General features: G+C 52.9%; 4 protein-coding genes across 4 annotated transcripts; 3 read left to right on the top strand and 1 right to left on the bottom strand.

Annotated features, from left to right (window-relative positions):
• Positions 1–203: 203 nt before the first annotated feature.
• Positions 204–1,892, bottom strand: V2A60_001237 (putative zinc finger in N-recognin-domain-containing protein; the record flags this gene model as incomplete). The annotated part of the gene is made up of 2 exons (XM_083252599.1): positions 204–1,634; positions 1,686–1,892. 2 exons carry the CDS (start codon positions 1,890–1,892, stop codon positions 204–206), a joined length of 1,638 nt encoding a protein of 545 aa, XP_083108725.1.
• A 543-nt stretch (positions 1,893–2,435) lies between these two features.
• Positions 2,436–5,082, top strand: V2A60_001236 (MCM DNA helicase complex subunit MCM2; the record flags this gene model as incomplete). Its single annotated transcript, XM_083252598.1, has 2 exons — positions 2,436–2,440; positions 2,499–5,082. 2 exons carry the CDS (start codon positions 2,436–2,438, stop codon positions 5,080–5,082), a joined length of 2,589 nt encoding a protein of 862 aa, XP_083108724.1.
• A 2,112-nt stretch (positions 5,083–7,194) lies between these two features.
• V2A60_001235 (uncharacterized protein) lies at positions 7,195–9,361 on the top strand (the record flags this gene model as incomplete). The annotated part of the gene is made up of 3 exons (XM_083252597.1): positions 7,195–8,307; positions 8,364–8,630; positions 8,696–9,361. 3 exons carry the CDS (start codon positions 7,195–7,197, stop codon positions 9,359–9,361), a joined length of 2,046 nt encoding a protein of 681 aa, XP_083108723.1.
• Positions 9,362–12,173: 2,812 nt separating this feature from the next.
• Positions 12,174–13,917, top strand: V2A60_001234 (general substrate transporter; the record flags this gene model as incomplete). Its single annotated transcript, XM_083252596.1, has 3 exons — positions 12,174–12,283; positions 12,340–12,662; positions 12,728–13,917. 3 exons carry the CDS (start codon positions 12,174–12,176, stop codon positions 13,915–13,917), a joined length of 1,623 nt encoding a protein of 540 aa, XP_083108722.1.
• Between the last annotated feature and the right edge of the window lie 1,305 nt (positions 13,918–15,222).

The raw sequence follows: 15,222 nt of genomic DNA, 5'->3' as shown, positions 1-15,222 counted from the left end.
GCGAAGCGCTCATGAATTGTTCTTGCTCCAATACCTTTTGCCAAATTTTCAACACGCTCTCGACTTTCATCTCAACTCCACAACACCTTCGCCAAACCCCCGCAACCAGCTTCTCTGTTATACAAGCAAAAATTAGTGCATCGCTACCCTGTCATGGCATCCCTCAGCATCTACCAAGTACTGTTAGAAAAGAGCTCCCCGTCTCAATACCCTCCTTGCTCGCGGCGCGCGTCGTCGCCATCCTGACCGGAGCCAGGCGCCGACGCCGCCGCGCCCTCGCCCGCGTCGCGGATGGCCTGCTCGTCACCGCGCAACTTGGCAAAGTACGCCTTGATGTCCTCGGCACCGATGGCCTGGCCGCTGTCGGCGAACTGCTGGAAGAAGGGCTTGAGGCGCTCCTTGAGGTGGTTGTAGGCCATGACGCCCTCGATGGCGCGCACGCGGTCGACGTTGCGCAGCGCGCTCTCGCCGCGCTCCAGCAGGCTGCCGCTGCCGGCCGTCGAGCCGCCGCCGTTCTGCGAGGCGTCGTCCCCGCCGTCGGACATGGGCGGCTCGTATACCTCCTCTTCTTCGAGGAGCTGCGGGAAGGCGTTGAGCTTGGGAAAGCAGTCGCCGCAGCGACAGAACTTGTCGCGAAAGTCTTCCTTGAAGAAGAGCGAGAAGCGGCCAGTCGGCGCGTTGCCGAGGTTGGGAAGCTTGCACCCCTTGGGAGAGGCGCTGGTCATTTGGTTGTTGACGGGAGTGGGCACGGCATCAGCAGACGCTTGGGGTTCTGTTTTGACGCGTTTAGCATCATCTTGTTCCTCCTCGTCCTCTGCTTTGCGTTTGCTGCCGGTAGTCGTTTGGGTTGTCTCGGCTCTTGTAGGCTCGAGGTGAACAGCAGGGAGGAATCCAGATGTGCCCGCATACTTCTTAATCCAGGGATTTGACTCAACACATTTATAGCACAAGAACCCCTCAAAATTCTCTTCCTCTGGGAAGCCAGGAGGCATAGGCGGCTCCTCTTCTTCGTCAACTGCGTTGTCATCTGCCACGTTATCATTCGTCTTTTCCTCTCCTCCCTTCTCTGCCTGTTTCTCATCTTCGTTGACCTCCGAGATGACCGCCAGACCATTGCTTTCCTCTTGCATCTTAGGGCTCTTTTTCTTTGGTGTCATCGCTTCGTACCATTTGGGCCCCATGCCTACTAAGCAGCCGGGGTGGTACCAATCCTCGCCACAACCACCGTCTTCCTCTGTACCTAGTCCCAAGCACTGGAACATGGTTCCCTTCTGCTCGAAGGGATCATAATCGCAGGCGCAGGCGCAAAAGCGATTGCGAAAGTTCTTGTTGTACTTATTATTGACATCGGGCTCCTGCGAATGGACATTACCGCGCGTGTTTGTTTCGTCATTTGTTTGCAGCACACACGGACTCGTACTCGGCAGTCGCTTGGTGCCGCAGTCGCAGGTAAAATTGCGCTTCTGGAAGATTTCGACGAGGATGTGTTCACCGTGGCACTGAACAGAGCAGGAGTAGCAGACACCCGCAGGAGTCCACGCGTCGGTTTCTCCGGTAGGCGCAGGATTGCATGTCAGACACGCAAAGACACTCTGCTTTAGAGGACCGAGGATCCTGGTGCAGTTGTCAATACTCTGCCAAAGTCAGTGCTGGGTTTTAGTGCGGGCGATGGCAACCGGACGTACGAATGGGAGTGCTTCGCGCGCATCAGCTTCTAGGAGCTCTTGGCTTCGAATGAACCTGGAAAAACTTAGTGACGACGTTAAACTGAGATTACTGTTCTCGGCGTACTCGGCAGCAGTCTGCGAAGTATCGGACTGATTGGAGAAGCTGTTGCTACGCTTCGATGGCTGGGTAGCCGCAACGTCCTGTTCGGCGCCATTGGATGACATATTGTCGAGCTCCGAGTTAAATATCAAGATGAAGTTTTTTTTCTGAGATGGAGGAACCCAAAGTGGGTTGCGTTACTTGATCTGGGATGAATGTGTTGCGAGGGTGAAGTGAGACAGCTCGAAGCTGGCACAGTACGAACCACTTTACGCGGTCAACCCAAGCTGTTAGGTAAGCTGCCACGTAGACCAGTATTGTTGCATAAAAAAGCTTGATGCTCTCGATTTGTGCGAATCAAACTATTGAAATAGTTTTGCTACCACTTTTTGGTCTTCTCAGATTGCTAGCAATGCACTTGTCTGGCTTCTTCTTGGTTCACTCCACGAGGTTCGGCATCGCGTCGAGTCTAATCAGGCTTAGTGCCACTTTACGCGTGCGACGCGTTTTGAGTCGGGCACGCGATTGTGGACTCCCTTTCAATCTTGGACTTTGAGGCGCCACACATTGCATGCAAGCCCCTCCCTCCACTCTCCGAACAATTTCATTCTTGCAACAATACCTTGTCACAGCCAAGCTGAAGCTATTTCTTAATATTCTCACACACGATGAGGTTCGTTCAGTCAGTTATACTTGCCTACAAACATTACTGACTGCTCTCTCTTTCACAGTTCCCCGCCCAGAGATAACCCAACCTCGGGCAACAGAGGAGCTTCTCGTGGCGGTCGCAAGCGGTCGCGCACCGGCGGTGATGATGCCACTTCCTCGGTTGGACCTGGCTCCAGCCCCATGCCATCATCTCCCCCGGCACCATTTAACATCGCTCACGGCGTTGAGGATGATGACGAGATTGAAGAAGAGCAAGAGATCCAGGACGACATTGACGACCTTGATGAGATGGCCGATGACGACGTCGACCTGTTCCGCGAAGGATATGAGGCTGATTACAGAGAACGAGAAGGCGATGAGTACGAAACCGTCGATATTGATGATGAAGGCGACTACGACGACATGGAGCTCGGTGATCGGCGTCGTCTGGAGGCCCAGCTGAGCAGACGTGATCGCGAGGTTGCTCGCAGGCAGCGAATCCCTGCTGCTTTCCTCCCGGGTGATGATGACGATGGTGATATCGACCTTACTGCTCAGCCTCGCCGTAGACGCCATCACTACGATGAAGACCCTGACGAGGCAATGGATGCCGACATCCTGGAAGAGGAGCTCTCTCTTGAGGCCCTTGGTGACGTGAAAGCCGCAAACCTCACAGAATGGGTATCACAACCTCACGTTCAGCGTACAGTACGTCGCGAGTTCAAAGCTTTCCTGACCTCGTACACGGACGCGTCAGGCTCCTCCGTCTATGGTAATCGCATCCGAACTCTCGGTGAGATCAACGCCGAGTCGCTAGAGGTCTCGTACGAACACCTCTCCGAGAGCAAAGCTATTCTTGCATACTTTTTGGCGAATGCTCCCTCGGAGATGCTCAAGCTTTTCGATGAAGTTGCCATGGACGTCGTTCTCCTGCATTACCCTGACTATGAGCGCATTCACTCAGAGATTCACGTGCGCATATTCGACTTGCCTGTCCATTATACCCTGCGCCAGCTTCGTCAATCCCATCTTAACTGCCTTGTCCGCGTTAGTGGTGTCGTTACTCGTCGCTCTGGCGTTTTCCCGCAACTCAAATACGTCAAGTTTGACTGCACCAAGTGCGGTACTACACTGGGACCATATCAGCAAGAATCCAACGTCGAGGTCAAAATTACATACTGCCAGAGCTGCCAGTCAAGAGGACCATTTACGCTCAACTCAGAGAAGACTGTCTACCGCAACTACCAGAAGCTGACTCTCCAAGAGTCCCCTGGTACAGTCCCTGCCGGTCGCTTACCGCGGCAGCGGGAGGTCATTCTTCTGTGGGACTTGATTGACAGGGCGAAGCCTGGTGAGGAAATTGAGGTTACAGGCATCTATCGCAACAACTACGATGCTCAGCTCAACAATAGAAACGGGTTCCCTGTCTTTGCCACAATCTTGGAAGCCAACAACGTTGTCAAGTCGCATGATCAACTGGCTGGTTTCCGTCTCACTGAAGAAGACGAGCAGGCTATTCGCAAGCTCGCCCGCGACCCTAATATTGTGGATAAGATCATTGGCTCCATTGCACCTAGTATCTACGGCCATACCGACGTGAAAACAGCAGTTGCTCTGTCACTTTTTGGTGGCGTTGCCAAAACCACCAAGGGCGCGCATCATATTCGAGGCGATATCAATGTTCTTCTTCTTGGTGATCCTGGTACTGCAAAGTCGCAGGTCCTCAAGTATGCTGAGAAGACGGCTCACCGAGCGGTATTTGCCACCGGTCAGGGAGCCAGTGCTGTCGGTCTGACCGCCAGTGTGCGCCGCGACCCGCTGACAAGCGAATGGACCCTCGAAGGCGGCGCGCTTGTGCTCGCTGATCGCGGCACATGTCTCATTGACGAGTTTGACAAGATGAACGACCAAGATCGTACATCCATCCACGAAGCCATGGAACAGCAGACTATTTCCATCTCCAAGGCCGGCATCGTCACAACCCTCCAAGCTCGCTGCGGCATTATTGCTGCGGCTAACCCTATGGGCGGCCGCTACAACTCGACGATCCCTTTCTCTTCCAACGTGCAGCTCACGGAGCCCATTCTGTCCCGTTTCGATGTACTCTGCGTCGTGCGTGATACCGTGGAACCTGCCGAAGACGAACGCCTCGCGCGCTTCATTGTAGGCTCGCACAGCCGCAGTCACCCTCTCGCCGAGGACCAGACTCAGGACACGCGCGCCTCAGCCGACGACGAGCAGGAAGAGGCGGAACGCGCTCGCAAGGAGAATGAGATTCCGCAGGAGCTTCTCCGCAAATACATTCTGTATGCGCGCGAGCGCTGCAGCCCCAAGCTTTACCACATGGACGAAGACAAGGTTGCACGTCTTTTTGCCGACATGAGGCGAGAGTCGCTGGCGACGGGGGCCTACCCCATCACGGTTCGTCACTTGGAGGCCATCATCCGCATTAGCGAGGCGTTTTGCCGCATGCGACTTTCAGAATACTGCTCCGCGCAAGACATTGACCGCGCCATCGCCGTCACTGTGGAGAGTTTCGTCGGCAGCCAAAAGGTCAGCTGCAAGAAGGCTCTAGCGCGCGCCTTTGCCAAGTACACGCTGGCTCGCCCAAACTCTCAGAAGAGGGGCGGCAACTCGCAACGCCGACCTCCGGCCGTCATGGCATAATTAGACGCTTCATGTTGCCCTTTCGCAGTTGATATGTTGTACTCTTTCGCATTCGAATTCTGTAAAAACTTTGCATGGAAAGAGTAAGGTGTGCTCTTTTGGTTGCATGCGGGCGTCGACTAGGTCATGTTTTCTTGCCTACTTTGTCTACTTTGTCTACTTTGTTGCTCTACGGGTATATGGATTATGTTAATTTTATGGTTACGATATACTTTGAAAATTCATGATGCTTTGAACGCTTTTTCTTCAATCCTGCATTGATTCAATTTTGTGAATAAAAGCGAGTGTCAAAAGCGAGGTTCGGCCTGCCTCCCGCTGGCGGTAACAGATCCAATAGCAAATCTCTCAGGGTACGCATTTTCAATCTTCGGTGGCCCCCAAGGTCGCGAGTGCGCCTCAGCGGAAGAAAGATGTCTCGGAGCATATTCGGACGATTCTGGCAGACTTTACCAGTTGATGGTCCCAGCCCGGTGCAGCCAGCATCAATCAGGCTGTCTGTCCGCTTCAGCCTGCCGCCAACCTGGCTGGCGCGCGAACCGGTGATGGGGATAATAATAGAAATTCTGGTATTGCAGACTGCAAGGCCAGTGTATTATGCTCAGCCTCAAGCAACTTTTTTGTCGTGTTGTCGCTTCTCAGAGCCCGCGACATGCAGCGAGAGGATATGCAGCAGGTCAGGTTTTGCTGAGCGAGCCGGCCAATGGCAAGCGGTTCCAATCACATGGTGCATGCAGGCAATGACCGGGCTGCGGGCATTCTCCCATGTACGTGCATTTGGGCTGGTCAATATCTCACCCTGCACTGATCACCTTCGGCGCCCCCCTTCCCCCGCCATGTGTGTTCCGGTCAGGCAGTGTGGTCGGGTTGAGGCTGCGTGATGCCGCAGAGCTGGTACACAGTTTGCTGACCGAGAAGTCATTTCGCCCCCTCAGCATAGCCTTTTTGTCTCGGATGGCTCTCTTGTAATATTTGACTGCATCTGGAGTGGTTGGCCAACTTGTTGCATCACAGCTTTGTGCGCTGAATGGTGGCTACCCCTTTACTTCCTACACCGAAACAGGCCGTTTCCAGCCATCTTCCAAGCACGATGGTTCGCAAACGCCTCCTTCCCTTCCCTAATACTATATTAACCTAGGTTCAATACACTAGTTCGAAACGGTATTCGTCCTATTCGTCCTACTCTTCTATGCTCTCTTTATACCCCACCTGAGCATAGTGCTGCTATAGTTCGCTGAGACAAGCTCGGGTGAGCTGTAGTGCTTTCCAAGTATACTCGGCTTAGTATACAATTACTCGGCTGGGAGATAACCATGTCGTATCACCAGCCTGAGCAAGGGGCCCCCTCGAACAGTGAAGACAGACCGTGGATTTCTCCATTGTCGTCGATGAACTCTGACGACGTCGCGGACGGGCCTCATCCCTTGCCTTCAGCCTTGTTCAGTTTGGGTCTCTCCAGCGCCGCTTGTGACGGTGATACTTATAGGTGGCAGTGCGAGGATACGGCGGTGCCAGGCACAGAGCCGACTCACGAAGCTACGACATCCAAGGATCCAGGTGCTGACCGAAACAACGGCGGTAGTCACGACTCAAAGCACGGCTCAAACCATGACAACCCTCTCGGTCTATCCAATCAAGCCAGCCGATTCAATATTCGTCGTGTGCCAGTCCCTGCAATGCCAGACTCTGTTACAAGTCAGTCCCCAGTACCAGACGTCGGGCAGAAAAAAATGCAGAGCGGGATGCCATCTCCGGACGAGACTCTGGTCGGGGGAGAAACTCCTCGAAGAGCCTCCAAGTGGGGTTCACTATTGAATCTCAGCAGAGTCTTCAGTCACGATAAGAGAAACAGCGATCCCCTGACAATGCACATGGAGCCCGTGCCCGGGGCTGAATCCCCTTCAGGGGCTGAATTCGACAACGACGCTTCGGGGGACTACTTTCCCCCCAGCCCATGTAGCGGTAAGATGGCTAGAGTTGCTGCGATGTGGTCACTGCTAATGACTGAGTCAAGGCAACGGTTCGGTACTTTGCTCTTCACGAAGAGATATCCAGTCGTCAGCCTCCCACTGGCGCACCGTGATCATCATCTGTTTATGTGTGTACGCGACTGTCATGAGTGGCCTGTGGTTGTGCGTCTCTATAGTCCAGCCACGATGGGGTCGAAACATTTCTTCAAATAGCCGCCTGGGACCCTCGACGGCGACCTTGCTGACGGCGGGGCTTGCCAAGACGATTGAACTTTCCTTTGTCACAATTGTTATCACAGTCATGGGTCAGATCCTCACGCGCAGAGCCATCGCTCGAAAGTCGCGAGGCACGACACTGGCAGAAATGTCGATGCGCAGTTGGGTGATTCAGCCTGGATCTCTCATCACACATTTCGGCATGCTGCGTCATTCAGAATTCACCGTCATCGGAACACTCTCGTTGCTGGCTGCATTGGTCGCGGCACTCTACACGACCGCTTCCGATGCAATGGTATCGCCAAAGCTCAAGTTTGGGAGCTGGGAGCCCAAGGTCTTGTCTGGCTACGTCCGGGCTTCGTACGGCAATTCCGAGTTTGTGAAGTTGACGTGCCCGACCATGCTAACAAATGAAGATGCAATAGAAGCACCACTGTCTTGCGCGGATGTGATAGTGTCTGGCGAATCGTACCGAAACTTGCACACTTTTATGGGTATATGGGCCGCCATCAAGACGAATGGGAGCTCGACAGTCCGGGACCTAGCGAAAAGACCTGCTGGGATAGCATCGCTAAACGGCAACACGACGCTCTACGGGTCCTGGATCGAGACGGAGCATTCAAATGTCCCGGCGCATTTCAATGAGACGGGACGCATCATCAATAATGTCACCTTGGCCATGCCACATCCCGGCGTCGCCTTGGCGGCGACATCCCCGCTGAACGGGATCTTGCAGCCAAGTGATCTCTCTGGTGTGGGGGAATACGCCGTCAAGGCCGGTGTCGTGTCTCCAGCAATTAATGTCATGTGTGTCAACATGTCGCCAGACGAGCTCAAGCCACTCATCTACACTGAGTGGCCCTATGCAAATAACACTGTCATCAACTTCGCGACGGGGAAGATAGGGCGGGAAGGTTGGGAATTAGAGTTGCCTCCCGTCTATAATAGCCGTGGCGAGATGGACTATATGAACGCGACTGTCGTGGATGACATTTTTCGTTGGGGGCCCCGGTATGCACGACGGCCACCAGTCTTCCAAATGGTAAGCCGAGTTTGACCACGACCCGAAAACGCGACACGACTAAATGGGTGGCACAGTATCCAGGCGATTTCAGTACCGTGGTCAATCACTCGGTGTGGCTGTCAGATGCCATTTACGTTTTGGGAAAGAAATCCAAGTTTGAAAATTACACCATGTGTGAACTTCGGTCATGGGTCTCGCCAAGGTGCTCGACGGAATTCAACATTTCCGGTATCAGCGGGAGCAAGATGGTAGCTCACTGCGAAGACGACCACGACAGTAACGGCTATTGGCGCTCTTTTCCCAGTGATCAAGAATGGCCTCCGCCAGTCGCCAGTTGGACGGTACGTTGAATGAAACTACTGACAGGAAACCTTTGTCGTGAGCCTACGAACTGACCTATCAACAGGCACTGGCTCGTCAATGGAGCCTCGCGTCCGACTTGAATGGAGGCTTACGCGACAGCAAAGCTGCCAATTCGCGTATTCTCACGCAGTTGGCTCTCAGCGAGCCCAGACTAGCAACCCACCTGCCTTCCATAGCAGAGGCCATGGCCGTATTTGCCAGCTCATCACTGATTCTTGGCTCTGTACGCACACCGTTCCGTCATGAATGGAACTACTCGGCACCGAATGGGATCCTGGGCGAGCCTGGTCAAGTCCACAGCTTCAATGCCTCGGTGGTGACGCAGCAGTACACATCTGGCCACGTCTACAAGTGGCAGCGTTTCTTCTATGTCATCCTGTGCCTCATGCTCGGCCTCAACATTCTTTGCTGCGCATACATCCTAGGCTACGCCAGTCTGGTGACGGACTACACGGAAGCGCACAACCTGTTCGCCCTGGCCCTGAACAGTCCTTCCAACCAGGAACTCAGAGGCGCCTGCGGAGGAGGACCGGAGGGCCCAGATCTGGCCATCCCCTGGCGCGTCGGCTATGCGTCAAGCGCCAACCACTACTTTATTGAACAGGCTGGGGCTGTGCGATGGGGCAAGGGTGACGGCAAGCCTGTCGACGATGATCGTACCGCTGGGACAAATTATTCTCGGCTACGCAACGATCGTCAATGGGTATGATTTCAATGGCTTGGTCTATTTGTCCAACACAAACACCAAAATTGTCAACCAATTCGCGAATCAGGGGTGGATTGGTAGTGTCTGGACAGCGAAGTCGGCTACTCCCTAGTAAGAAGTACCAGAAACACACGTCGCGTGTCCACGACGTATATATATCCCCCTAGATTTTCAGACTACTAATGTAATGTACGCACTCTTAAAAGCTATTGCTGTTATCCTACGGTGTCTGCTCGCCTTATCAAAGCCTCTCCAGTCCTTGAAGAGGCCGAGACTGCCAGTCGTAAGATGGCCCTCCACAAGGGTGACATATTTATACCTGTAAGTTATGGACTGAGCCCAGTCCAAGTGCACTGAGACTCTGCGACATGACTCTATAGAACGAGCCGAATGCACTCTGCCTAAAAACGTACTCGAGTTGGTAAACTTGCTCTGCCAACGCAACGTAGATGTCAACTTTCAAGACTACAAGGGGCACTCGGCGCTACACCGTTTTGCTGAGTTGGGTGAGATGACAATCGTCAAGATGCTTTAACAGAATAGCGCAAAATTGAATACTTATTATAATGAGGAAAGCTCGACAGCATTCGACTATGCAAGGATAATAACGTACCAAGATGTTATGAAGCTTCTGGGAGAGGATACAAGTACAAACGGCGCACGGACGGAACATTTTATTGTTATAGGGGTCTTGCAGGAGGCGTTGAAGAAGGTATAAATAATTTTCTAGATCTTGAACGCGTTTTCATCTGAGGTCCTTTTTGCCTGATCGTACAGCGCATGCGCACAGACGGCACTGACGGGGCCAAGGCTGTTGATGCAGTCTTGACTTGCACTACACTACCTTATGCGCCGCTCAGACGAAAATTATCGGGCCTCAAGATTTCCGGACACAGGCAGTTTTGCTCTACTTAGCAAACATCATACTGGGCTGTTGGAAGTAGACATTTACGGACGCTGTGGAGATAAAGGCACATGTTGGCTAGAATCAGCAGCTCACGTGGTAGGTCACTTGCAGATTTAATCTTGATTCATCTGGAATGGGAAGATCAAGAACGATGGCGAGTAGCGGATTGTAGCAAGCTCCAGGGTACGTCATGAATCTGCCAGATGCGTGGGAACAATGGGGGTTAAAGCTAATCATACAATAATGATAAGAGCCATCTTCCTTTATTCACTCACGTCGGTAACGTCTGTGCAAATTGGGTAAATTGGGTAAATTGCCATCCCCAGACTATAAATTTCCGAAGAAACCAGGTTGTGGAGTTGCGGGTTATGCATGGGGATGGATGGTCCACAAAGAGGCCGAAGTGCAGGGTAAGGGCGCAACATCAGTGCGGGAGAGAGATGCAGCCAAGTCATCGAGCGATCCAAGTTGCATCGGTGTCGGACCGACGTCCATTCAAAGAAAAGCTGCCATTGCTGCGGCGAGGTCTTCTACCAGATACTGTGTGGTAGAATTGTTTTGCCGGGCATGGGTGGCGTTGTGGACGGTTCTGGCGCGGCGAAGGTGAGGTAATGTCGCCCATGTCTAATCGTCGTTTACTAGGCCATTGTAGCAAGTTTTAATCGGCCCTTTGGCGGAACAAGGGGGAGGGGGAGAGGGGGGGGGGGGGGGGATAGAATCCGACATATGGAGAAAAGAGTGGCGGGATGATCGCTGGGCAACCTGGGGCGAGACAGACAAGACGGGTATCATCAGAAACTTTTGAGCAGGTGCGTTCTTTTTGTTCCGGTTATTGAAGACGTGGACAGAATCTGGAATCAATCACCAGAGACGTCGTTGATTGCCGGCGTATGAGGCGCTTTTAGGTGCAGATTAGCGCAAGCCACCAGGTTAGTGTGACGATAGCCAGCCAGATGCCAGGGCAGCCATGCCAAGGACGTGCCTATCTGTCTCGTTGTGCAGTGTATCAGTGTATGTAGAGTATTCGTGTGTAGAGTATTCGTGTGTAGAGTATTCGTGTGTAGAGTATTCGTGTGTAGAGTATTCGTGTGTAGAGTATTCGTGTGTAGAGTATTCGTGTGTAGAGTATTCGTGGTACAGGCCAAATATGACGACGCCTCCCAGTCCAGTGAGACCATGTCAGCACTACACGCGTCAACACCGTCCCTACAGGTAAGTGGATTTAGTCAAAAAACTCGCACCGTACTTGAATAGTTTGCGTGTTTTTTGTCTTTTGCTCTACGACTCTCCAAAGGGACTGGGCGAACCAATCAATTATTCAGACCAAATCCGCAAGCAGTTGCTACTTTCAAGATGCCAGCTCTGCTTCTTTACTCTACAAAGCCTATTAGCCATTTCGCCATTGTCAGTTCGAACTCTGTCTAGCAGAAAGAAATCGTCACAGCTTGCCGCGTTGCCCAAAAACTCCCTTGAATCCTGAGATGGTGTGGTGGGTGCCATCCTGAACGCGGCTCTCTAGTCTACTTCTCCACGGCAACTGCTCGAGGCTAAATCATCGCAGCTTCAATTTAGCGTTTCCATGAAATGCGCAGTAGGCCCGAGCTTGCCTGCCACCAGTCAATGCCCTTCGAGTTTTCGACTGACACCCCCCTCCCTCCACATGGTTTGTTCCAGTTGAGCCTTCCCGCCATCCTTGGCCGGTTCGCCCAAGTCCATGTCAATGTACATAAATACTAAGCTCGCCCCCATGCGCGTGCGCAACCCGCCAACGTGTGGACGCATTTCTCCTCGTCAAGACGATACCTTTCCTGTCTATGAGCATCTGTCCTCTCTCATAGCATCCACTGTCCTGCAAATCCTACGCGCCCCTACAACGACCTTGTACCTCTCCCCGCCTCGGTCGCAGCCATGGGGTTTCTGCGCAAGGCCTCCCTCTCCAAGCCGGAGAACGAGGCCGGCAAAGCATGGCCAGCAATTGCTATGGGCTTCTTTGTCGCCTTTGGTGGTGTCCTCTTTGGGTACGCTTGGTCTCGTCATGCAGCCCGTTCTAGACAAAGCTAACATTGGGGGTCAGCTACGATACGGGCACTATTAGCGGTATTATTGTTATGCCATACTGGAAGCGCCAGTTCAGCACCGGCTTCACCGATGACCAGGGACCCAACATTACTACGTCGCAGGAGTCTGCCATTGTCTCTATCCTATCTGCCGGGACTTTTTTCGGTGCTCTCGCCTCGCCCTTCCTCGCTGATTATCTCGGACGTCGTCCTGGTCTCATCATCTCCACCTGGGTCTTCAACTTGGGCGTCATCCTCCAAACTGCTGCCACATCGATTCCCTTGTTCCTTGCAGGCCGTTTCTTTGCTGGATTTGGAGTTGGATTGATCTCTGCGCTCAGTACGTCGTGCTCTGCGCACACCGCGGTTGATCCCGTCTGCTTGCTAACCTCTGGCTCTACCTAGTTCCCCTCTATCAATCCGAAACAGCTCCCAAATGGATCCGCGGTGCCATTGTTGGTGCCTACCAGCTTGCCATCACGATTGGTCTGCTGCTTGCCGCCGTTGTCGACAATGCGACCGCCCAGCGCAATGACAGCGGAAGCTACCGCATCCCAATCGCCGTGCAATTTGCGTGGTCTCTGATCTTACTCATCGGCATGATCATCTTACCGGAGACGCCTCGTTACTTGATCCGCGCCAACAAAATCGACAAGGCTGCCAAGGCACTGGGCAGAATTCGCCGCCTTCCCGCCGACCACCCTGCTATTGCCGAAGAACTGCATGAGATCAAGGCCAACCACGATCACGAAATGAAGCTTGGGGCTGGAACCTCGTACCTCGACTGCTTCCGCCAACCAGTTTTAAAACGCCAGCTCACAGGCTCTGCTTTACAGGGACTCCAGCAGTTGACTGGAATCAATTTCATCTTTTATTACGGCACAAAATACTTTGAAAAATCTGGCATAAATAATCCATTCGTTATTCAGATGATCACGTCGGCCATCAATGTTGCTTCTACCGTGCCGGGTCTCTACGCCACGGACAAATGGGGCCGTCGTCCACTGCTGCTCTTTGGTGCGATTGGCATGTGCATTTCGCAGTTTATTGTTGGCATGTGCGGTACATTTTCGTCCGGCCAGAATCCTCAAGATGGGTCTGTTTACTCGACCAATGATGCTGGACAAAAAGCAGCCGTCGCCTTTGTGTGCATCTACATCTTCTTCTTCGCGTCTACTTGGGGCCCCCTGCCATGGGTCGTGACGGGCGAAATTTTTCCTCTCAAGACGCGTGCCAAATCTATTAGTATCACCACGGCAAGCAACTGGCTGCTCAACTGGGCTATTGCATTCTCAACGCCGTATCTCGTCAACTGGGGCCCGGGGTCGGCTAATTTACAATCCAAGATCTTTTTCGTTTGGTTCGGGGCTTGCTTCATTTGCATTGGCTTTGTCTACTTTTTCATTTACGAAACAAAGAACCTGACCCTCGAGGAAGTCGACCAGCTTTATGAGGATGTCAAGTTTGCACCCAAGTCGACATCCTGGCGCCCGACTGAGAGCTGGCAGCAACGCGCCAGCATTGCCGCTCAAGGCGCGGAAAAAGCCCAGGGAGAGAACGTCGAGGACGCTGAGAAGGCGACTGAAGTCGCTTAAGAAACATGGCAGTCGGTCCGAGTCTGAGAGACGGGAGGCTAGCATAATTCTGTATACCTGATAATTTGATATTTCTTGTTTTATCCTTCAATGAAGGCTTGTCCTTGATACAACTTGTTTACATGGCAGAACGCGCGGAGTTCCGATACTGACTGAATAAGCAATCGACACAGGTCGGCGTTTTCGCGTACACATGTTATTCCGCGATTTACAGAATCGTGTGCGATGGCTTGCATGCTTTATCCGACCCCTATCTATCGTTATTTTAGTCACTTTGCCATTTCAAATCCTTTCCACTTTGGCTTCTGCTATATATGCCGGACCTTTCACGAGGCTCAAGATGTATCCTCGAAATTGCTTCATTTGCAATAGGGATTTGTGCGTCTGCTACTACCACTAGAAGCATGCAAGGTGCAACATGTATCTGTGCTGCCACACCAACCAAAAAAAGACTACGCAATAATTTTCCATGGCAGAAATCCTACACGATCGCAAGAGTAGCTTACGGCGCGTTCAAACTGCGCTTGTCAGAGCTGAGCACCTACACGGTGAACCGCTCAAGGGCAGCACCCGTGTCGGACCGACAAGCCTAGTACCTACTGGAGAAGGCAGGCACTAACTATCTAGCTGACGCCCGGGCTGCTCCACCCGCTCGCAGATCGACATTGACTTGTTCTCCGGCAAACACACTTCAACGCCCGAGAGTATTTGACAAAGTGCATGATATTACAGCTGCTGCCGCCACTTGTGGGCTGTTTTCTGCCTGCCACGTTCAATTATACACCGAAGCACGACCGAGATGAGGAAACGCACCTCACAGCAAGTGCGTTCGCACAGGAGGCGCTGCTTGCGGTTCCCATCGAAGCATCGTGGTGAAAGCTTGCTGGCTTGGATCGAATGAAGCAAACTCATCCACAGAGAGCGCGCCAGCCAGGTACAGTGACCAATTTCGCTTCAACCTGATTTCCCCACGCGACGGATCTCTATGGCCAACTAGGTACTCTGCAGATACCAATCGGCCCTTTAGTGACGGCACAGGGCTTGCGGAGGAGGACTGTATGAGCTGCTTCGCCGTCCGCGACCCTGTTTTCTTATTATTAGCGGCAGCGGCCGTGGGAGCCCCCCCTCCCCGCAGAAATGATTGATGCGGCGCTACCGTGGCGTTGTTTATTAGTCGGCCTGGAGGGATGAGAGAAGAGGTATGCTCCTCCGTGGTCGCTGCGGAGTAAAGATGCGCGATAGAAAATGTGACACTGCGCTTGGTTTCCCCGGATTGGGTGGGATTATAGCTGGCTGCCTCAGTAT

This window comes from Cordyceps javanica, chromosome 1 (genome assembly GCF_051103115.1).
Source record: "Cordyceps javanica chromosome 1, complete sequence".
Lineage (NCBI taxonomy): Eukaryota > Fungi > Ascomycota > Sordariomycetes > Hypocreales > Cordycipitaceae > Cordyceps > Cordyceps javanica.
The sequence above is the reverse complement of the archived record's forward strand: the minus strand, read 5'-3'. Positions and strand labels throughout refer to the sequence as shown.